Source organism: Sprattus sprattus (assembly GCF_963457725.1).
Source record: "Sprattus sprattus genome assembly, chromosome: 3".
NCBI lineage: Eukaryota > Metazoa > Chordata > Actinopteri > Clupeiformes > Clupeidae > Sprattus > Sprattus sprattus.
In genome coordinates, this window is record NC_137922.1 from 39,351,620 (window position 1) to 39,376,717 (window position 25,098).

General features: G+C 46.3%; 1 protein-coding gene across 1 annotated transcript in view; it reads left to right on the top strand.

Moving 5' to 3' along the window:
* The window catches only part of snx29 (sorting nexin 29), a gene marked incomplete at its 5' end in the record, with an annotated part of 97,622 nt that extends 86,381 nt beyond the window's left edge, over positions 1-11,241 (top strand). Inside the window, 2 exons of the mRNA XM_080834287.1 lie at positions 5,870-6,009; positions 11,007-11,241. Of these exons, the coding sequence (XP_080690413.1) occupies positions 5,870-6,009; positions 11,007-11,136 (270 nt within the window). The 3' untranslated portion in view covers positions 11,137-11,241. The remainder of the gene's footprint in view (positions 1-5,869; positions 6,010-11,006) is intronic.
* Positions 11,242-25,098: the final 13,857 nt, after the last annotated feature.

A 25,098-nucleotide genomic window follows, 5' to 3' on the forward strand; every position in this document is an offset into this window, starting at 1 on the left:
ATTTTATCAAGTGTAGCTTAACCAATATTCCTATTACTGTAAGGCAACCAGCTAATGTTGAGCACCAACTGAGTTGTTTGCTAGCTAGCGTTAGCTAGCTGATTTGACCATAGGGTATGAACATGTTCATTCATCTGACACTAGGCTAAAGTGTTAGCGAAATCCCGCTAGCCACAACTAACATAATGTAACAGCATACAGAGTAGGCCTACTAGTATAATCTTAATAATTAGCTAGCTGGTTAGACCACCAATTTCCTTTTGACACCACTAGACTAGCAAGCGTTAGCGAAATCCCATTAGCCACTATTAGCAAACTCAACTAACTATAATGCATGTTGAGTGCTTGCACAACATAACTTGCAAAGAGCTGGTGTTAGCTAACATTAATGCACATGATGTGTGCATTGATTATCTAAAGTGTGTTATTTAAATGCTCTATTGAAAGAGTTGTGCAATTGAAAAGCATACAGAGTACTAGTATAATCTTAATAATTAACAGGTCAATAGCTAGCTGGTTAGACCATAGATTTCCTTTTGACACCACTAGACTAGCAAGCGTTGCACTTGCACAACATAACTTGCAGATGGCTGGTTAGCTAACATTAATGTAAATTATGTGTGCAATAATTCTCTTAAGTGTGTTATTCAAATGTTCTATTGAAGGATTTGTGCAATTGATACGTTTCATTTTTTCTTTCACTTATATTGTTATAATTGGAAAAAGTAAGATTTTTTTTTCGGGGGGGGGGGGGGGGGGGGGGGGGGGGGGGGGCGCTCGGAGGGGATATCGCCCGGGGCGTAATTCCATGCAGAACCGCCACTGTCTGTGTGTGCACATATGTGCACATGTATGATCGTGTGTGTGTGTGTGCACATGTATGATTGTGTGTGTGTGTGTGTGTGTGTGTGCACGTATGTGTATATGTATTATCGTGTGTGTGTCTGTGTCTGTGCGTGCACGTGTGTGCACATGTATGATCATGTGTGTCTGTGTGCTCGTGTGTGCACATGTATGATAGTGTGTCCTGACCTTTGTGTGTTCCAGTACTTGTGTCTGTGTCGTGCCGTTTCTACGTCTTTGCCAATGGTGTAAACGTAAGAGCTTCTTTGGTTAAATAACATGTTACCTGGAGGTAGCACAGGTAGCAAGCTAAAGGATTCAGGCTAACCAACAGTGGAATCGACTGTTAGCAAGCAGCTACACAACATAAGCCTTGTCCGTGAATAAAAAGAAGACAACCTGTTTAGTTTGTAGCGCTTCTTTCTTTAAACAGAACCAAATGATTCCTCTGAGGGCTGCACATGCATGCCTACAGAGATGTGTGGCAACAGGAGTATAAGCAGGATAACACCTTTTTTGGCGTTCTTTGTCTCCGCCTCGTCCATTAATTTTGTATAATGGGACACCTCGGCAGGCTTCGTCACATGATGTGAAAATGAATCTCATTGTGTCGAGTTATTACATAATGTGGTATTATTATACATAATGCATTGTTACAAGCTGACTCACACTTATTTTACAGAACACCATAGGACTTGAATTTCCCATCTTACAAATCTCTGATGAGACCTCTTGTATTGCAAAGAGTTCCCAGTCAGTTGTGCCTTTAATAGGGTCAGACACACACACACACACTCCTTACCTACAAACCACCTGTGCGGGCTCGCCCTACTTTTTGCCTGCTTCACTCTCCATCACGCTTCCGCAGCATGACCTCTCCAATCTCTCTGAGTGATCATAACTGGCACCGATTCCACACAGATCCATCTTTTCCGTCAACACCAGCCCTCCCTCCCTTTTTGGGCTGGAGTCGGCCAACCTACATCTGCCCTCATTAGGGTCAATGTCAGCCATTCTACTGCGTGCGCATTGCTGTATGTATATTCTCATACATGAACTGCATGTACATGCCCATACATATCAGCCTCAGATTATGCAGTCAGCTTCCATATATCTCATGCTTTTTTTAAATGCAAAGTATGTTTATGAGTACACATGTACCAAGAGGATTAACAGCAAAAACATATTGTTGTATAGCCTGTTTAGCTCATATTCACTAGGGGTGCCAATATTTGTGGAGGGCACTGTATGTCTTGGCATCATGTATATGAGTACATATATACAGTATATTGGCATCATGTGTACACTATGTATATGAGTACATATATCTTGGCATCATGTGTACACTATGTATATGAGTATGTATATGTCTTGGCGTCACATTCACAAGCTGTATACATATGTGCAGATGTGTGTTTGGGGCATCTGGTGCGACTGCTGTCTCCTATGCTGGGTTTGGATCTGATGACAATACAGTGAAGACTGCTCTGACAGGGGCGCTGCACAATGAGCCATTAGCAGACAGCAGCCCAGCCAGAGCACAGAGGAAGCAGGTGAGGGAGGAGAGCGCTCTCTTGGTGCGTCTTGCGTGAAGCGCTTCCCTTCTCTGCTGGGTTTTCCCCCTCCTCTTCTGTCTCCTTCGCATCAAACACAACAGTCTTTCTCTCTGTCTCTCTCTTTCTTTCTCTCTCTCTCTCTGTCTCTTTCTTTCTCTCTCTCCCTCTGTTTCTCTCTCTCTCGCTCTCTCTCTGTGTCCCAGCTATCTCCCTCACACACTGGGTCACGAACACACACAGGCCATCTCTCTCTTTCTGTTTCTTTCTCTCCCCGTGTCTGGTCATGCTGGGGGAGGCGGAAGAAACTGGCACAGGTTGAGAGGTGTACGTTTGAGAGTGGAGCCACTGGCGCCCCAGTGGTGGCGTTGGCACGGGCCAACTGGCAGGCAGGCTGGCAGAGCAGCGCGCACACCCGCCCGCTCGAGAGGAGCCGGTCCAGAGACGCTGCAACCGAGCTCAAGCCGAGCGGGAAGATGCGGTTGCCTTGTTTTTCCACCCCTCCTTCCTGCCTATCTTTCCCCTCTCTCTCGCTCACACACAAGCACACACACGCACGCACGCACGCACACACACACACACACACACACACACACACACACACACACAGACACACACACACACACACAAACACACACACACACACACACACACACACACACACACACACACACACACACACACACACACACACACACACACACACACACACACACACACACACACACACACACACAGTTAACATGCACATTCACAGACACACATACACACACAGCCACATAGACACATCTCTCTCCCTCTCTCGCTGTAACTGCTGGAGATCACAAGACTTTGGGTTGTTGGCGTCTGCCACACACACACACACACACACACACACACAAACACACACACACAGTTAACATGCACATTCACAGACACACATACACACACAGCCACATAGACACATCTCTTTCTCTTTCCCTCTCTCGCTGTAAACACACACACACACACACACACACACACACACACACACACACACAAGCACAGAAGCACACAAGCACACACACACACACACACACACACACACAGTTAACATGCACATTCACAGACACACAGTCACATCTCTTTCTCTCTCCCTTTCTCACTGTAACTGCTGGAGATCACAAGACTTTGGGTTGTTGGCGTCTGCCTCTGTGCAGCCGCACGTCTGCGTCTCGCGCCAGAGACACCAGCAGGATCTGGTAACGGCATTTGTCAGTGCCGAGTGTATCTGCAGAGATGTCAAAAACCCAAGGCACGAAACATGTTCAAACATGCATGTAACCAAACAAGCACAGATGTGGATTTAAATTAATTACGTATGTAAATGAAGGTTTACTAGGACTAGATGAATCTTCTTGCAGTAGCGGTTTACAAGAGAGAGAGAGAGAGTAAGCAAGCAGCGTAGTCAGACTTGAATCTGTTCCAACCCCCCTCACAACTCCTAGTCTTGCTAATTAGCTCCATAACGTGGTTCAAGACACCAGCTACAGCAATTAGCAGTGGACCAAGGGGCCATTGAACACGCCTGCTGTTGACAGACTTGGCCACCGCCGCTCTTTCGAGCCCTCACCAACCTGGCAAAATAATTCAGTCCAGGCAAGTTTACACCCCTCCCTTCAAATCCCAGATTACACAATAAAACAGAAAAAAACTGCCACCTTTGTGGTTGTATACATACCCCTATACGGCATTGTGGGTGATTCCACACTAATGAAACTTGAGAGATATTATTGTGGGTGCTAACCCTTTTAAGGCGTCTGATTTATGGTGTACGTCATGGGGGCTTAAGCTCCTTAGCTCCAACCCTGGGATCCTCAGCTGCATTATACGTAGGCTTGGGAGACAAACCATTAAATTAGTCCTGGCAAGCACATCCCTCAAGAGGGAAACGGCTCTGACAGCTGCGATCTCCCTCAAATATCCCATATCATAATCAACTTTTCTGCCTCTACTCCCCCCCCCCCCCCCCCCCCATCTCAGAGCTCATTGGCCCGAGATCACCACAGAAGTTTCCAGTGGCAAAGGGGCTTCGTGGTGTGCTGAGACAGATGCTTAAGTGGCCCGCACACACACGCACACGCACATGCATGTACTTAGACACACAGGCTTCAATGAAGACTGAAAACACACACACATACACACACACACACACACACACACACACACACTGATTATGGTGTTGGGATGGATCGTTTCCGTGCCACTGGAATGAGAGTGTGTATTTAGTGAGCCAAACCAGCCTATCAGAAGTAGTTAATCAGCCATCAGGGCAGATTTACAACTGCCTTCCTCTCTCCATCTCTCTATCTCTTCTCTCTCTCTCTCTGAAGCTGCCTGTCATCTGTAAGCTCCTACTCGCTGTCTGTCGTGCCTTTATCTCCTCTGAATGGTCCCTCTCCCTCCACTTTTTGCCATAAAGCTGGTCTCTTTCTCTCTCTCCATCTACTATTTATATACATCAATCTTTCTTTTTTTACTCCACAAATAGGACAGCCAAACACTGATGGAGCTCTTAGTTAAGCCCCACTATTACCTGTCTCTCTCTCTTCATATCTGTCTGTCTGTCTGTCTGTCTGTCTGTCTATCCACCTTATCTGTCAGTCAGTCTCTCTCAGTTGCTCGATAAGAAATGGCACAGCCAAACAATGAGGGCAGTTAGTTAAGCCAAGCCATTACCGCCCTCTCTCTTTTCTTTCTCTGTCCTGTCACTCTCTTTCTCTCTCTCTTCTCCCTACTCCTTCTCTCCCCTGCTCACTCTGGTGGTCTCCATCAGCCGGCGACAGCCCCCCCCCCCTCCGTGTGTTGCTGTTCAGTCATGGTAATGAGCGACATAAACCTGGAGCCGTGGGTCCACCAGTATGAACCAGTCTGACGTGGAGAGTGATTTGTGTAGCCAGTACTGCACCTCCTCCCATTGACTGCTGCGTACCGTCTTAAAAAGAAGGGGAGAAAAATAAGCAGACTGCTTAGCACAATAGTTTTGATGGATGTCACCAGTGTCCAATGGGAAAGAACAAGTAAAAGAGGGTGTCTGCATCGGCGGGAGATTTATTGTGTTGACTGTGCTGTGTACTGCTTCTTCTCTGCTCTCTATCATTTATCAGCCTGCCTGGAAGAAAGACAGCAACTGTTTTCTACCCGCCATTAGATGGAGTGTATTTATCTCTCATATTGGTCCTTGAATTTTTTCCCACCATAATATTTTACATTTCGATGTGATATGAAAGTAATAGTTCACAGTCCCAGCCGGTCCACCGAGCGGAGCAACAAAGCTATAAATATCTGATGCCTGTTAAGTTTTTATAATCAGTAATGTGGATAGTGCCGTTTGGGTGTATTAATGGTGGTGTCCTGTCTCTGTGTGTGTGTGTGTGTGTGTGTGTGTTTTGTGTGTGTGTGTGTGTGTGTGTGTGTGTGTGTGTGTGTGTGTGTGTGTGTGTGTTTGCCTCCAGGATGCCAAGTTTGTGGAGGAACGGAGGAAACAGCTGCAGACCTACCTGCGCATGGTGATGAACAAGCTGGTGCAGACTCTGCCTGAGTTCACGGCCCAGCCCACCAAGGAGACGCTGCTGAGGCTGGTCCCATTCTGCCAGTGAGTGCACCTCTCATACACACACAAGCACACACACACACACACACACACACACACACACACATACGCACACAAACAAACACACACACACACACACACACACACACACACACACACACACAAACACACGCACACAAAGAAACGCACACAAAGAAACCAAATACACATACTCATATCATATCACACACCCCAACACATACACACACACATGTACACTAACATTCTCAAACAGATGCACACTCTCCCAGATCACGCAATTGCAAACACACAGCCTGCCTCCACACATACAAGAGATACCTTGGAGACACAGCGTTGAGTATCATTATATATCTTACACCAAGGCTACACTGTATGTTTTTGCCTCAGTTTCCCTCTATTGCAACACCAATCACCTTTGACAACTGAAATGCCGCATGTCTGATTCGACACATTACGTTTGCAGCGTGCACACCTCAAGAGTAATATAATATGAGAGACACAACACCCGCACAACACCAGCACCTAACAGCATATCTGAAACACATCAATGCACCTGACTTATGTAATTATGGAAATATAAGCCAGTTATTTAACATTCATAAATTCATATTTATTCCATCTAATCGTGAGCCACTCACGGAGGATTAGCAAAGGACCCAACAAAAGTCTGCTCAACAGAGAAAACAGCTCCAATCTTTTGCAGAACAGAATGTGGCAGCCATATATCTTCTGCACATGTTGAACCACTACCCCATTGTTACCTGGGGACCCCGAAAGATACACGCTTTAAAGCAAACAAAGCTGGGCCTTTAAAACACACTTACACACACACACACACACACACACACTTGCCAAGCAAGACATTGCACATGCTGTGGCATGTGTTTGATCACAGTCCCCACTCCTGGTTCAGTTATCACAGGCAAAAAAACAACCGTTGGGGAATAACGCTTACAAAAAAGTAAAAAGAAGCTTTCTCTTTCCTCATATTTGATCCCACGCAATTAAAAGTCAGTCCTTGGCGTCGCCTCCTCATCGCTAATAGATTCCTTGTTCGGCCGAGACCTGAGGGATGATTTGCGCGCTCAAACAGATGAGGCTGCGATTAGTTCTCCTGTCATCTGGATGAAGAGGGCCAGTTGGACGCAGCATTTGTGTGCCAGTGTAATTAGGTGGGGATTTTTACAGTGAAATATTGGGGTGTCAGTCCCTGTTAGGAGATAAAAAAGCAAGGAGCTGCCAGGAGGGGTGAACCTGCTGTGAACACATACACACACACACACACACACACACACACACACACACACACACACACACACACACACACACACACAGTCACACACGTACACAAGGTGCCCTCAAACAATGGCGTGTCTTTGAGAGTGTGTTGCCATGAGCTGTAGAGGACAGGTGAAACTTCATTTACTCTTTACTTCTTAATTCATTCTTCACGGCTCCATCAAGGTTCTTTTTGACTTTATGTTTTTTATCTGGCTGTCCGTTTGAACTGACAGTCTTAAATTTGTATAAAGTGAGGAACGTCTGTAGGCGCATGTTCTTTAGAAAGTGTCTGCGCAGTAATAACACTGGGCATCTTTTCCCCCTGCTATATATTGCTTCATCCATCATTGGCAAAGCATAACGTCTCTCTCTCTCCCTCTGTCTCCCCTTCCCCCGTCTCTCTCTCTGCCTCCTCTTCATGCTTTGCCAATCCAGGCTGGATACGAGTGCTTTCACTCTGGGTTTTGTAACATGTCTGTGCGTTGGCCTACGATGGCAACCAAAGAATGTGTGTAGACAGGTCAGGTCCATCACTGTTGGAGTACACACACACACACACACACACACACACACACACACACACACACACACACACACACAGAGAGAGGGAGAGAGTTAGAGAGAGAGAGAGAGAGGGAGAGAGTTAGAGAGGAATAGAGAGAGAGAGAGAGATTGAGTGTGTCGACTTGGTTTGGGTAGGGAAGGAGGGATTATTGGTGTGCTTCAGTTTATGTTGCATGTGTGTTTGGGGGGTGCACATGTGTGTAGATGCTGTAGTGCACTGTGGGTATGTGTGTGTGTGTGTGTGTGTGTGTGTGTGTGTGTGTGTGTGTGTGTGTGTGTGTGTGTGTGTGTGCACTATGGGTAAGGGTGGGGGTTGGAGGAGGGACCAGGAAGAAAAAGAAGACGTGTGACTGGCCCGTTCCCTGCAGCTGTTTGGCCCCCCGCTGCTCTGACTTGATTGAAGGCCCCGGAGCAGTGATCCTTTCAGGCTGCTATGGATGAAGGAATGACCAGATCTTTCTCCCATCTCTCCATCTCCCTCCCTTTCTCTTCCTTTGAGCCTTCTATTTTTTTCTCTGCTTCCCTCTCTCTCTCTCTCTCTCGCTCTCCCCGCTCTCCTTTCTTTAGCCTGCCAAACACGCGCTTCCTCTGAGCAAACTCACATCTGTTCCTCTCTGATGACTAAGGCAGGATTTGGATCATGATTCCATAGGGCTGATAAAGGCAGATAAAAATCATGTCATCCACCTCACAGAGATGATGCTAGTCATCATGGCTGCTGATACCCCCTCCCCTGCTCCGAAACAACCCTCTGTAGGCTGTAACCTTGCCGTGTTGTTTCTGATGGCGATAATGAAGGCGACAGTCGATCGTGCCACCAGCTAATCGTGCCTAATTGTGCCTGCAGAGGCGATCAATAGTCGTGACCAGAGTCGATAAATGTGTAATGGCAGCGAGTGGCGAGTGTTTGTCACAGCAATGCATTTAGCCGTCATCCCTGGGACACTTGTGATATCTCGCCTTGGTAATGGCACCTCCTCATGTTGGGGGAATAACATAAAGCCAATTACCGGTGGTCGTCCTCTGGTCTGATGAGAACCTACACACACACACACACACACACACACACACACACACACACACACACACACACACACACACACCAGACACACACATGAAGGGCATCGCTGTGCTTGAACGTGCAGATACTGTACATTGCCGTGATCGATGGCGATTCCATCCAGACGTGGCGTGTGGTTAACGGTGTTCACCGGAGCCCGGAGTGACCTGCACCTGCACCTCTGCCTCTCCGCTGAAGGGCACCCTGGCTTTCTTTAGTTGCAGAGCGCTGCAGCGTTTCCTTTTTTCTTCAGAGGACTTACTCCATGCAACGAGCTTGAGGTGTGATAGGTCAGACATGTGCTGGTTCCTGTGCTGTTCTGTTTGAATGGCACACACTTGACTTTGAGGTGATGCGAGGGAAGACTGTCCAACCGGATGGAGTGCAACAGGGATGTCATTCATCTGGATGCCACTGTGGCGGTCACAAGAAGGATCTTTCATCGATCTGGCGGGTAGCGCCATCGGTTTTGGGTCTTGGTTGTGCACAATGGCTTCACCCCAACACACAATTAGAGTTAAAGCTCAGACAGTATTGCTAGCAAATAACTGCATTTGTCAGACATTGTGTTCTTTAGACTTTTTTAATCAACATGCGCACTAACTTCACACAGTGCATAGAGTTTAGTAATCTTTGATCATGTAGGACTAGATTTAAACACTGCACAGTGTCTCTGTAATTTCCATTATTGATGTTTTCATCCCCCACACACACACACACACACACACACACCTCTCTGAGTGTGCCATATGCCACCGTTTACTTTACCGCGCTCAAGAAATACGGCATTTTACATTATTGCCTCATTTTTCTTTGCACACCACAAAGAAAACAGCCTTCGGGGCCTTCGTGTATTAGATCCTCTGAAGTGCCGAGATCACTCATCTTCTTACTCGTTCTCCCCGATTTTGGGCTCTCCCCTCATTTCTAAATAGGTTCTGTGCACAAACCCCCCATCACATTAGCTGGGAGATCCCCCGCCTCGCCCCAGGAGCTTTAGGCTTGCAGGAAGAGCCAGCTCTGTTTTGCTCAGCTTGTGATCAGGACTCTGGTGTCTTCTGTTAAAGCTGGAGTACAGTTTGATCTGAATACTGTCTAAGGTCACCGTGGTTCCCATTTGTGTGTTAAGTGGGCTGTGATTTGCTCCCATGCGCTACAAACACACACTGTTAAACTGTTTATTTCTCACTCAGTTAGAACAGCAGGGATCTGGCTCCTGTCAGATATGTTATAGGAGATACTTGCATAGTTAATGACATGGTGGCACTTACATTTAATCTTTTTGTGGTACATGCAAATGAGTTTAGACTTTTAATAGAGTGATGAAACTTTTCTAATCCCCAAATGAATTGGAATGAGTTGAATCAAAGCTAGTTGAATGTGTTCTCCATGCAAAGTGATATAGCAGGGGCAGCCCCCCTGTGTGTGTGTGTGTGTGTGTGTGTGTGTGTGTGTGTGTGTGTGTGTGTGTGTGTGTGTGTGTAAAATTGAGTGTGTGTGATCTAAAGTAGTGGAGCTCAGCTGTTTGCTCTCTCGCTGTGACCCCCAATCTCTCGCCCCGGTGATCCCCGTAGCAGCGTAGACCCCTGGGGCTACAAGGCCTGTGCCTGACACCATCACATTGGCACACACACACACACACACACACACACACACACACACACACACACACACACACACACACACACACTCGCACACACACACACACACACTCCTTCACCCCGTCTCTCGCACACTGCACTCCAGTTCCATTCATCAGATGTGAGCTCTTCATCAAGAGCTCTAAAGAGGATGAATTAACATGATGAAGATGAGTAAAGAGCAAAGAACACAACAGACCCAGTGTTATCTGGAGCCATAGAATCTGTTAACCTCGGGGGCAAATATGCATATGCATGTACTCATTCAAGTGGCCTATGTGCATATGCATATGAGTGTCTGCATTAACATCCCCCCCGTCACAGGAGAAATAATGTTTAGGGTTTTTCATTAGCTGTCCCTAGACTAACACAAGCCACATTGTGTTTTCCTATATGTGGATTTGAGAGGGAGATGTTAGTGTGTGTTTGTGTGTGTGTGTGTGTCTCATACTCTCTTTTACCTCTTGTTGTAGGGATACCCCGAAGACGACGGATAGCGGGTCCAAAACTGCTCGCTCCAAAGCTTCGTCCCGCTTCCCTCGACTGGGCCGCAACCAGAACCGGGACTCCCGCAACCCAGAGCCCCAGAGCGGTGACCTTTAACCCCGTTTTGCCACAGCCTGCCACTCCCCTGAACTCTCATCTTCGGCCGCTCTGCGTACTGTTACAATGAGCAGAACTTAGAAGAACTGTGGGAAAGGAACTCTACATGCTTAACGTGGGACCTTCTCTGATGGTTCTGAACTGGCAATGTTTGCCTTCTTTTCTATCTTGGATGTATACACACACACACACACACACACACACACACACACACACACACACACACACATACAGACACACTCTCAACAGACACACACACAGACAAACACAGACAAACACAGACAAACACACACAACACACACACATACACACACACACAACAGACAAACACAACGCACACACACACAGGAGACACTCACACACATACAAAGACATATTCAATATTTAATCACAAATGAATACTAGCTGGGTCTAGAACTGCCATCAAAAATGGAGGTTTTACTTCTTTTGTTAAGTTTTGAGGTGGAAACTTATCAGTTACGGTGCCTAGTGATTTTTTTAAAGACAATATTTAGCTCTCTTCGTTGAGAAAGGGGCAGATCATTATCCATGTTACTGTACCGGACTAACCTTATCTCATCTCAATCATGACCATGGCTTAGACCCCTTTTCCCAGTCTCGATGACCGAGGTCGAGGACTCTCATCTTTTTAAACATGTTATCCAACCACACGGCATGTTCAGCATAGTAAGACATCAATCATTACTCAATCATGTCAACAGACAAGACCTGAGGTGAGAGAGAGAGAAAAAAAAAACACATACTGCCTGCATCTCTATACATATAATATGATTGTTTAAATGTATAAACAAAACAATATATCGGACAGACAGGACCTAGTTCATTATATGTGAATGTCAGCCATTGGAAAACACTTGAACATTAAAGGAGAGAAGTGCAGTTTGTGCGTTGCCATTGACCCGTCGGACAAAGAACACATTTTGCAGGCGAGGGATTTTTTAAATAGATGGTGATGGATACGCCGAGGAGGCCAGGGCCTCGGACGCAGTCGCCGTAGTCGCAGTGCAGTTCTCGGATCACACCTCTATTCACACTGTAAAGGATTTCATGAGCTCTGGAAAAGAAAGGCACGGATTGACTGCGGTTGGCGTCTGGTAATGTGAAATGCATTTGGACTACCAGGACACGTCGGAGCCGGAACGCTGAGCGCCATGGGGAGCTCCATGGGGGCTTGGGTGTGCCGTTAGTGAATATTTCAATCAATAGAGCAAGCCGCCTGAAACACTGCTCCACTGGCCCGACTCTCCCCCCCCCCCCCCCCCCCCCATCTCACTCTTAAGCACAACATGTACATGTGAGAGGAACTCAACAGGAGCCCCTTTTTTTCCCCCCTCTCTCTCTCTCTTCAGAACAAGTGGCACGCTGTACTGTAGCGCTCGACATAACCTTGTTAAATGAAATAAAGGGACAGACATATTCCAGTCTCTTCTGCAGGACTGTTCTGTCTGATCAGCTGTCAGTATGGACTCTCATCATGACTCAGCATCTCTCTGTCTCTCTCTCTTTCTCTCTCTTTCTCTCTCTCTCTCTCTTCTCTCTCATTCGCTTTTATATAACCTGAGGTGTCACCACTCATATTCTACCACTCTTAAAATCAGACAGGGGAAAGCTGGGGACGCTTACCTTACCTCTGGTCTCAGGCATTATGGCCCTGTTCTCGAGCACTCAACAATGTCTCCATTACCTGTTCTGTTATGCCGATAAGACACTCAGGCAAGAGTGAGACTTCGCAATGACACAATCTTGGACGCTTGCGACTGAGACTGAGGCTACAAGCTTACAAGGTAACAGCTGTCCTTGCCTTGGCATGACAGCCCACCTCAATAAAACACATGAATAAAAATGGGCAATTGAAAACCTCTGGTGTTGAGTTGAGTACATTTGCGATGCATTCTCTGGCATCCATGACCTTGAACTATGATGGAAGGGGGAGGATTGTATTACTGTAAATATGCAGCAATCTTCAACTCCACATAAGGAAGCAGCACCAGAGACTCATTACTGCAGCCTGTGAACTACCTACTGTACTCCTACTCTTTTCAAGGTGAAGGGAGTCGGTACAAGAGCTTTATTTTGTTCTATTAATCAAGTTGTCCATTAGGAATTGTAGGCCTGGTATTTACCACTCCTCATTTGTAATGACAGATACAGAACAAAGCTACTGCAATGGAGAGCAATAATACCTTCTAAATCTTTCAGATTATACAATTTTTTCGGATCTAATCATTTAGCCTGCATTTGGCCTAATTTGTAATTTTGAAGGATCGGACACATCTGTAATGTCAGTTGAATAAACCATGAGGATATCAGTAGCCTACCACTTTTTGTTTACCTTTCACACAGGCCACCACCAACTGCCGAAACATGAAGGCAAATGTTCTGTTATGTTGTGCTACTGTTAATAATCCCTGTGTGGATGACAACTCATGTTGTTAATATTAATACATGTATCCAATGGCACATTAACATTTCTAAGCCTTTAGAACTCCACCAGAACAGTGCTTATTTGTTGGGAATCAGCCAAAGTAAGCACAGGTGGGCTGAGGCACGGAGCTCCCTCAAGTCTGCACACCAGAAATGCACAGTCGCTGAACAGAACAGGGTGAACGCTCTTGTCGGTGTTTGGCTTGGGGTTTGGTCACAGTTGAGTAAGCCTGGTGCAAACACACGCTCAGCACTTTCTCCTGCACCACACCGACTACACCATGTTCACCGGAGTAACCTGTCAACGCGATATTTAAACACGGCTCTGAATTGCTATTCAACCGTGCACTGGTCTGTGTCACTGTGACAGCCTATGTCTCGGGTCCACAGAGGGTTGTCTCATTATTCCAACTGATAGCTTAACTGCCTTTGGGTCTTTTAAAAACACTTGGCATTGATGTCCACAAACGCAGATTCCTGATGTTCATTATCTCCATTTGTTTGTTCATTTTGTTAGTAAAGCACACCTGGGATGCGATGACCTTAGTTCAGACAAGGGTGTCTTATAAATAAGCAAGCGCAGTCTACCAAGTAGCATCAAGCTGCCTTTGTTTTTTTGCATTGCATACGCAACCAGGTCGATTATACATTTATATTTCAAACGTACCAAGCTTCAGATGAACTGTAGCCTAGTTTATAAAGGTTGCTATCGTGGTAAGACGTTTGCGAGTGAACACTGCGCTTAAGACAGCAAGAGTTGATCATAGGCCCTTTCTTAGCGGACAGCACTGATTTTGCTTTAATTCCAGTCTCTTACAAGCCTCCACGCTGTGCATAATAATTCAGCAGGAATATTAAATCAGATATTGCTCATTTGAAGCGGTCACAACAGCAGATGTACTGTACAAGGCAACTAAGTATTGCCAGCACATATCACTCTGAAGGAATAAAAACGTGGCCATTCATTTCTGTAAACCTTGTGAGCTGCTCCACAAAATGTCCTGTGGCTTTTTACATGTTGCTGAACACCTGCTGATAGCCTACATGAGGATAGGTGAAACAGGTCACTTGCTATTAAATTACCCTGAGCAGAAATCGAAAAACCTTATGCTGGACATATTATGAGAACATGGCTTGATGAAAACCCTGAAAGGTTAGCTAACAGCAATCATCACTCTCCAAATTAAAACCTGATCCACGATTTGCACGAGAGGGAAGAGCCGACTGGTTTGTAAATACAACGTGTGGTTTGCATAAACAGTCGTGGAAATGTTGGCAGATTTGGATGGTAATTTGCAGCTCCTTGGGATCATCTGTTCCTCTTGGCTTTGTGTGTCAGAGATGGGAAACTGGGAGGAGGGGAGGTACAGCACCACCTGGAGTGCCAAAACCACTCTGAGTGTGTCAGAGTTATTTAATATCTCACCTGTTATCTAAATGAACAGAAGCCCTCCACAGCTGCTGATTAGCAAAGCCTTCCAAAAACTACTAGCCATTTTATCTGGGAAGTATACTGAGAAGCATAGAACATTCTAGTGTGAGGGGGATGTGATGGACTGAATGCTTGTTGACCTGGAGGTATGAAGCAAAAACTCAATACACTAATCTTCCTGTTAACATGTCCTTGAAGCCAAAAGATAGTAAGACATCCAAAATGCATAAGCGGTAGCTGCTTCCCCATAACTGCCCCTGATTTGCTGCCTCAGAGCCCTGGCCCGTGGAGGTTGGCACTGGCGTGTGGATCAGAGCGGCTGCTGCAGCAATGACTATTTGGGGCCAGATTATTACTGGCACGGTCCTAATCAGTCACAGCACACCGTGCCCCCGCGAACACCTGTGCCACATTACTCATTCTGGTCACAGCCTGGCACACGGCATTAGTAACACCCGCCACCCACGGGCACGGGTGTCATCTGGGTGGCGCGAAGCACAGGGTCTGCCATTTCATTTAAGGGACGTTTGGTGATGTTCTCAGAGTGTGCTGGCATATGGGCTGCAGCATGTCGCAATCACACCACGGTGTTGCTGGAGTGCTCTGTACCCACGAAAATATCAAGGGTTCATCCCTCGTTAAAAAAAAAAAACTTGTAGCTTAGCTTTGGCAAAGCCATCACTGTCGTTGCGACCTGCTACATGCACGCACAGGCGGCGCCTAATTGGACTTCTAATCACTTCAAATAGCGTCTGATGGTGGGAGCCGATATCTCAAGAGGGTGGAAGAAAAGAGAGAGGGAGAGGTAGCGAGAAGGGAGGGGGGGGGGGATGGGACAGAAAAACAAAGAAAGAACTGCGCAAGCTGCTTGGCCTAGTTACCAACTCGGAGTGGAGTGGAGGCTTCCCTACAGCACTACAGTCTGGTTTAAAACGATTACCGTGCTCAAATCCTGCCAGACAGAGCGCGTCAACTTTTCACTTTGCTCCGGCTTCAGCTCTACAAAAGATCCCTTCCTCGTAGCCATGGCCACCCAACCCTGTTTTTCTCTGCTTTGTCACGGTGACATCAAGTTTTGAAATGTCTCTGGTGTGGGTCAGGGAGAATGAAGGTGGACCCTATTGTGTCTGCCATGCACAGAGGGTCAGGTCATCTTAATTTGTTCCACACCTACAGTTATTTCCCTCGTAGGTGACGAAGGCGAGAGACTAGGAGATGAAATTGACGAGCAGGGAAGGGTTTAGCTGATGTTCTTTAGGTCCCAAAATGAGAAGAATATTACTGTGAGAAACTAATACGCCCCGTTTCCCAATCAACTGAACCACCAGAACGCAGGCTGCAGGGCACCGTTTCCAAATTGCATAAATGATTTCGTCATATGTTGTTTCCAAACAACAGCTGGTGGATTGCAGTTTAAATGGCACAAGTACCAGACAGCTGCTTTCAACCTCAGAGCCTGATACATGGAGGTGTTCTCTTTCTCTGTAAACATCATAGAGCAGTGCGTACACGTGTGATCCTTCACTCTGACTGCCAGATGAACTTGCAACACTGAACGAAATGTACTTGCAGCATAGCATAAGGTCAGCATCGAAGGACCTGTTGGCTGTAGCTCTGCCTGGAGGGGTTTGCAACTGTCTCAAGTTTCAATCCGTGGATTTGCTGCATTCCTGTGCAAGTTTCTCAGCGGCGCGCTATCACCTGCCTTTAGCTGTTCGCCTTCACAGGCACTTGGCTGAGGTGTTTTCCCTCTCCACACATTCAGAGGTGTCCCATCACACCTTTGCCTCAGTCCAATTACTGCCATCACTTATTGCCAAATCAGTGCACATGCCTGAGTCTACTGCCTCTCTCTCTCTCTCTCTCTCTCTCTCTCTCTCTCTCTCTCTCTCTCTCTCTCTCTCTCTCTCTCTGTCCCTCTCTCACTTTCCATCCTTACCCTAGCAACATCCATTTCTCTCTGCCCAGGATTCCATCCATTATAACTCATTACATGCAACAGCATTGCTCTCTGACATTTACATGTTTTATTGCGAAAGAGATGAGCATGGAGAAGCGGTTATTACTATTAAACATTGCATCTACAAAACAGTTTGAATTGGTTGAGGTGCATTTGTATGTAGGAACAGAAAATGCAAGGAGGCCAACCTTTCAAAGTGCCACTGCGAAAGGAAGCAATGATGCGTGTTAAAACAGCCGTACCAACAAGATGAAGGAGCAGAACTGTGTATAATCACAGCTAAAGGATGCAAAACATTTCTAATGGTGTTTTTTTGCACGGTGAGTACCTTGGCTTCTTTTCATTTCTCAGAGTTGTGAAATGTCAAAGTCACCTCAAACTTCAGTCCACATTGTGTCACGAAGATTAAACTCCAAGCCAAAGGAAGAACAGCAGTTGTTTGTGGACTCCAATAACCATTCATACAGCATCGTTTCCATCAGATCGTGACTTTCGTTACAATATGCAGGACCTGAGGTTCAAGCAAGCACTAAGGGAGTCATTTTGGAACAAAATGTTCTAACTCCTCTCCCCGTCCTCTCTGTTCTGCCCATCTTATCGCAGATGTTTTCAGTTCGAGTAATATCAATCAGGTTCATTTATTTGCACAAACAGACCTTTAATCTTCTGTTCATTGAATTTCATCAGGGGAACCCCTCAAAGTTTCTATTCAGAAAACTCTGTGGTAGGCTTTTGGCACTCAGATACATAGTATTGTTCTAGTTCTAACGCTCAAAGCAGACTCGATAGGTAGGTCTTCTATGAGGGAAAGCAAAACAGCCCTTTTTTTTGTCCGTGTATAGAGCTGTTCAATATGAAAAGCCTACCCTAGTGTGATGATCACTACATTTAAAACACTTCAGACACCTTTTAGAATTTACTCTCGTTAATCAAAAGGCACTACAAGGCACTAACCTCTGAAAGAATACATGAGGAAAGACCTCGCTGAACCTGCTACTTACATAGCTGTGTAGGAGCCCACCGACTCTGAAGATGTACATGAATATAAATGTACATGTAAATGGGGCTCCATGCAGAGGTCACTCTAAGCTCAGGGGCTCTATTCAACTCAGGTTGGTTTGCTGCCACACTATAGTGTTTAGAAAGAAAGGATTTTCTTCCATGTCCTGCTGCTAAGTAGTGGTATGACCACCACTTTCATGCGGCCGTGCTGAAGGACACCTCCATCCCAGTGAAGGGCAGCCGTTGTGTCCTTGTTAGAGGCTTGAGGGGCCCCTGCCTACCTGTGGGCGAGTTGCAGATGTCTGACATTGGCCCCCCGCAAAGCGCCTTGTCTTTGAATTACCTACTCGGAGATGATGAGTGGGCCCTACAGGAGTTGTCAAAGGGGCTCTGGACCAGCAGGTGTGCCCTCTTTTCTTGTCTCCTCTTCCCCTCCTCTTGTGTTACTCTCCTTTCTTCTTTTTAGCTCTCTGACTCAATCCTCATTTTTTTCCCCCTTAAACTTCTCCATCCCCTCTTCTACTCTGTCTTTCGTTCCTTCCTTTGTTTCCATCTCCTGTCTCCTCTCCTCTCCTGTTGTCCTCCTCCTCCCTCCCCTCTCTTCTCACTTTCTCTTCTCCAGCTGTCAGTTGAGTTGAAGAAGGAAAAAAAAAAAGGAAAAAATCTAGACTCCCTGTCGAGCTGGGTGCTGCTGAAGAGGCCGACGTCGCCAGCGGTGCCGAGAGTGACATGTGAGCAGGATGAGGGCTAATGGTGGAGACCGAGCAGAGCGGAGAGGAGAGTAGAGGAGAGAAGCGGAGCTGAGAGGAGCGGGGTAGCAGCCGCCGGTCGTTCGTCTCCCCCCAGGAAAATGCACAGCCTGACACCACTAGCTGCTGAAACAAGCTTGCCGACCTGGGGGAAAATGTCCAAACTGCCTCTAATGCTGCTCCTCACTGCTCCCAGACCAGGGCATTCCCCTCCAGTGCTTTAAATGAGTCCTGCTTTCACTTGGCTCTCAGTGGCATTTTAAAAGCGCGTTTCTCCCACCTCACCCCACCTCCATTCACCTCCCATCACACAGGTAGGTATGAGTCACCCAGTGGTGCTCCAGTCTTTAAGCCCTGTGTTGAAACAACCCCCCCCCCCCCTCCCCTCACGCCCCCGCCCTGGCCACCAGCGGCCCCCCTCTGTGGTCCACAGCCCCCGATGGTTGCGTAAGCCGCCCGTGTGTCCCTGAGCTGTGTGGAGAGCCATGGAGAGGACGGGGCTCCCGGCAGCTCGTGCTCTGTTGTCCGCTGGTAATCCTCTCCGCAGGGACACGTCCTCGTGGACCGGGCCCAGCCAGCTGTGCTGCGCCAGTTCCCTTTGTGTTCCATTTTTTTGGGGGGACTGAATGCTTTGAACACAGACTCACGGGCTTCTTTCTTTACTTTAATAGTTGGATTCGTTTGGTGTGTGGGGATTGGATGTTCTGGACAGAGACTGATCGTGATTTTTCAGTGTTTGAGTGTTCCCCTGATGTTTTTGAAAAGGGTTTTTCCTAGTGGACATTTTTTTTTTTTTTTTTACAAAAACATCAGTAAAGGACAGTCAAGGGGACTTGAAATAGATGAAAGTACAATGTTGTATTAGGGCCATTGTAGGGGATTATTTTTTTCTAAAATCACACATTTGTGAGAAAAACTATTGCTTTGCTTGAACATGTCCCTAAACAACAGTGACCACATATTTCCCATACGTTTATATCATCTTCATACTATAACTACTAGTTGGTGGCGCAAATTAGCTAGACAAAGATACTGTCATTAAGGATGATCGCCCTTTACATCACATTTACTATTTCAAGCAGTACCAATGGGATGGAACTGGAACACTTCCTGTGTAACTGAGACGCTACCCACCAGTCATGTGTCCAGCGTTGCTCCCTTAAGCTAGGGAAACGCTTAACCGACATCAGAATCAGAATCAGAATTTTTAAGTATATTTACACATACAGGAAATTAACTTGGTGTGGTTATTGCATAGGACATAAAACATATAAACCTAAACATACTAACAAAATAGCGCAAAAATAAGAATAATAGATAAATGTTTTAGAAGATAGAATAAATATATATAAATATAATGGACTTGTTTCTGAGCCCCACTGCCGTGGGAAAAAAATTGTTCAGGTGGCGCGAGGTTTTGGTTTTGGGCTTGAAAGCCTAGAACCTTCTGCCGGATGGGATTCTCTGAAATAGGTGGTGACCGGGATGGGAAGGATTCGCAATGATCTTGCCTGCTCTCTTGCTGGTCCTGGAGTGGAACAGGTCTAGCCTGACGATGTCATACTCATAATTCTAGTCAGAATATGAGTCTGAGATCGGACAATTGGGCTGTGATTATGGGTCGTGTTTCAACGAACCAGGAAAGAAAATTCCTCTTCGCTGAATTGGATACCTAGAACCAATCAGCGCAACGTAGTATTACCATCTGACAGATTAAACTTTTACCTGCTCCCGTAGGAAGGACGGCAAAAACATCTTTTCAATCGACAAATGCCTTGATCGCGTTTCTCTGTTCCTCTTTCAAAATGAATGCGCTGTCAATATCTGCTGAGATTTGCCTGCTCACGTTACTTAATTAGCACTCAAGGCTAGAAGCTACCATTAGTTTCAACGATTATTTTGGCCAACGCGTTAGCATAACCGATCAATAATGGTCTAGAGTGCTTTAGTTAGGACCTAAAATCCTCGGCAACACTCGTTTTGCGTATACACAACTAACCGAGTCAATGTAGACATAAAAAAGTCGTGTAGATAGCTTAAATCATATAAAATATGTCCCACTAAGCTCCCGAGACGGCGCCATCTTTGTTCGATGTATATTCCGGTATATTCTATCTATATCTGTCCATCAACGTATAAAGCCCGCCCTTACAATTTAATTGGTTTAGATTGCGTTTCAACCTTTTTGAAACGTTAAATCTCTCCCAACTAACTCGATTCCAGACTGAATCTCCCAGCCCAAAAATTTTGTGGGCGGAGTTCAGGCTGGTATCCAGGCTAGAACAGGTCTATGAGAGATGGAATGTCGCAGCTGATGACCTTCTCGGCTGACCGAATGATCCGCTGCAGTCTGCCATCAAAGAATTAGCGCCGACGAGGGCTGACTGTTGCATCGCCTCATGTGCCTGTGTCGGGGCCAAAAAGTTGCACTTTAACACACTGCAAAGATATCAGTCAATGACCAACTAGCATGTACGTATGAGGAAATAACTCTGCACTAAACTATAAACAAGTCAGCGTTTATGTACCATTTTCACACCACTCTCGCTCTCCACAGCCTGTTTCGTAATTTAGCTACTCCTAATCAAGAATATGTCTGATAAGAAGCTGCACATGGCACAGGCATCTTCTGCCCATGGTCTTTTGATTGAGGAAAAGGGAAAAAAGAGGCAGAGGCAGAGGCAGACAGTGTTGGGAAAGTTCACTTTCTACATGAACTAGTTCAGTTCATAGATCACACATTTTAAAATGAACTAGTTTAGTTCATAGTTCATAATTAAAAAATTTGAACTAAGTTCACAGCTCCAAAAAATAAACTAGTTCAGTTCTTTTTTTCAATATGTTGCGAGCTATCATTTTTCTAAATCTCTATATGCCTGCAATAACGCTCTCGGCCTCTACGCAACTTCGGCGCTCTCACACCTGCCAGGCAGACAGTAGAAGAAAGCACACGCAGCGATTGGATACAGGACTGTTAACGGTGTATTTTTTGCCTGGAAGTCTCTAGAAATCTGGCACCTTATGGAACGAAATTAAAAAGAGTGAATGTGCCGTTCACAGACACCAGAATGAACGCGTTCACAGTATCGTTCATCAGGCAGTAATACAGTACGTTCAGTTCGCGTTCACCAAAGTTATGAACGAATTCATGAACTTTCGTTCAATGAACGCGTTCAGGTACAACACTGGAGGCAGAGGCATGAATAGGCCAACTACTGTAACAGGCTCAAGGGGGTTTGGCTGAACATGTGTCGAGAGCTGGAGATAATTGAAACCTCAGACTCACCAATGGGCTCCGCTGCCGATTCAACATGTTCAATCGGCCAAAAAGTCGCCGACAAGGCTCTGTTTAGTGCCAGCGGTGCGAGACACAAAACAAAAAACTAGGACCACAGCCACTCACTGCAACCCGGCATTAGCCGATAGCCAACTGTAGGCTTGGTGTGTCAGGGGCTTTGAAGTCCACTGAACCTGCTACACAGCCTGTGTCCTGTCTGATGGCAGCCCCGGAGAGCATCCAGTATCGACATTCACCTTGAACCAATTTCTCAATGGCTGAGGCTAATGCAAGACATTTTGTGAAAGGAAGAAACAGCCCATAACCTGCCTAATCATTCAGTTTTTGCGTTATCAATTCATTAATTTAAAAGCCAAGAGTCCTTTATTGGCTCGTTACAGGCCTAAACATTTGACAGCCATGTCTCATATTCTTGCACCTCCTCACTTATGTGAACATGATGCATTCCCTGTTTACCCGTGGCCTCTGTGGTGTGTTGAGGTTGATCCAGCCTTGCAAAGTAAAGCGATGTGGTTCTTTGACGAAATACATTTTTTTCTGATTTTTTTTCTCAGAAATTTGTGAGGTTTTGGTTCCCAATGTATGACTTTATACGTTTCTTTTTTTCTCATAAATGTACAATTTAATCTTGGAAATTCAGCTCAGCAATGTTATTTTACCTACAATGGCCTTAGTATGCTGTTGAAGGAAAGTCCCCACACACCCAAGAGTCATTTTGCAATTTAGTTTCCTTAATGCGTAACCATTCCATTTCCCAAAGAGCATCTCATTAAGTCCCCTCTAAAAACATACAAGCGACTTTGTCTCTTTCTCAAGATGCGTTTCCTTATTTCATTGCTAATGTCCACCCTCTGCAGACTCAGTGTCTACACTCCTGTGTCTGGAGGGAGTTTTAGGGGAGTTACTTGCCATGCCTTTGCAGTGCCGAATCCACATTGATGTACTTTGAGAGGGGGTAGTGGGAGAGGGCTTAGGGAGGGTCCTGATGAGAGGCATTTTGTGACAAGCACTGCAGTGGTACTTCCTGCTGTTTGGGGAGTCTGGGAAGTGGAGGGGAAAGAAGGGGTTTGGGGGAGGGGGGCTGTCGTGGCTGTTTAGTGTGTGTGTGTGTGTGTGTGTGTGTGTGGATGTGTGTGTGTGTGTGTGTGTGTGGAGGGCCCTGTGTTTATTTAGAGAGGATTTTACCTCTCTGCAGGTCCCCCCTCTGCTGCGACAAGCACTGTATTCATACCAAGGCGAGTCACCATGGCAACATGGGAGTTCGCTTCAGAGAGATGTACTGTAACAGTGGAACAGAGTCTATGCCTGGCAAAAAAAAAGAAATATATGTGTTTCATCAAAGCCAGCTGAAGTTGAAAATGTTCAGAAAGAGTTGTGAAATAGAATGGTGTTCTGGACCTTCTTCTATACACAGAGAGAGAGAGAAAAAAAAGAAAGATGCTATGGTTACCGACAGCTGTGTGGTGCGATCATCTACGGAGTGCAGCACGCCTGGATGTCTGTCACCCCAGTGGAACTCAGATGGACGACCGTCTTATCTCTGGAGATGATATGGATTTCATGCCCTAATCGTCTTACTCTCAAGAGTAGCCCAATCACACTCAATAAACCCCCACAGCATCATATGGAGTTCTCCCCCTGGGAACTGAAAATTGAAGTTCTGTTGGGCAAAGTTGACCCTGAGGGCTACGTTTGCCATGGACGCCGCGTTCCAGCGCGCCTCAGACAGAGCGCTAGCAGCAACCGTGCGGCTAATAGATAGAGATGGATGTGAACCCTCCATCTGTGATCAGCGCATCTGTGTCGTGGCCACGATGAATGCATCTCTGGGGGTGTTAAAAACAGCAGGGGGGGGGGGGGGTGGGCTGCAGGAACTCTGGGGAGAGATGGGCTATGTAAAGTAAGCCTGGTGTAATATATAGCCATCATCGACTCGACTACTCGCCCCACTCAGTATCTCCATTCTGTGCTGTCACATACGGTCTCCCCAGGCAAAAATACTCCCATCTCTCTCCCTCTCTCTCTCTTTTTCTCTCTCTCTCTCTCTCTCACGGCTCACTGGAGTGTCCTTATCATGCTGTACCTTTCACCACATGCACGGTTACATCTGCAATCATTATGAAAATAGCATGGAGCAGATTCCTCAGCTGGAGAGCACACCCCAGGGACTGCACACAGGAGCGGATTAGACGGGTGGAGCTCCCTCTCCTCTCCACTCCTCTCCTCTTCTCCCTCTCATATCCTCTCCTCTCCTCTCCTCTCCTCCCTGTTTCTCCTGCTCTCTATGGCATGGACAGACTTGTGCACACTCTGTGCAACTCACAATGTGCTCACTCTAAATGGGTAACCCTCAATGTGCACACTTTTTATGTGCACACTGTTAATGAAAACACATAAGGGAAAGGTGTGGTCGTATGTGAACGTTTGTTTTGTTATGTTTCGCTGTGGACTTTTTTTTGAGAGAGAATTCAGTTTTTACATCAGGGTCCGTTAATCAGTGACCTCGACAGAGTCTGATCTGATTGGTTTGGAGAGTAAGCAACTTTAAACATTAGGAACCAAAGAACCTTAGGATGGTTTCACAGAGGTGGCAAATTTATGATCGTCGCTTGCATCGATCTTGCTCATGGTCAGGTGGTTGGATGTATTTATTAATGACATTGAAAGTAAACAGCGCTTAAATCACAGGACTGACATCCTGATGGCAGAGAGATGTATGATGGGGGAGAGAGGGGTGTGGCACACATGTGTGTATGCATGCTGCATCTCTGACACACATCTGGAGGCTCTTGTCATAGTCTCCGTGTCTGCTTCCCCAGCCTGCCTTCGCTTTGAGTGGAGGTCAAGTCGCCCATGCTAATTTGTTAGCTTGCTAAATGGCCTCGCATTCTCAGAGGAGCGGTTCTGTCAAGTGGCTAGACGTGCGTTCGGTTGGCGGTGATGTACAGCTGAGTGAAAGGAGACAACTGCTGTTTTCGAAGGAAGCAGATGACATGCGCCCGAGCCTCCTGATTTGTCTCGTTGCGCATTCAGTGTGATCGGAGTGAAACGCTGCCAGATTGAGGTCTGATCAAAA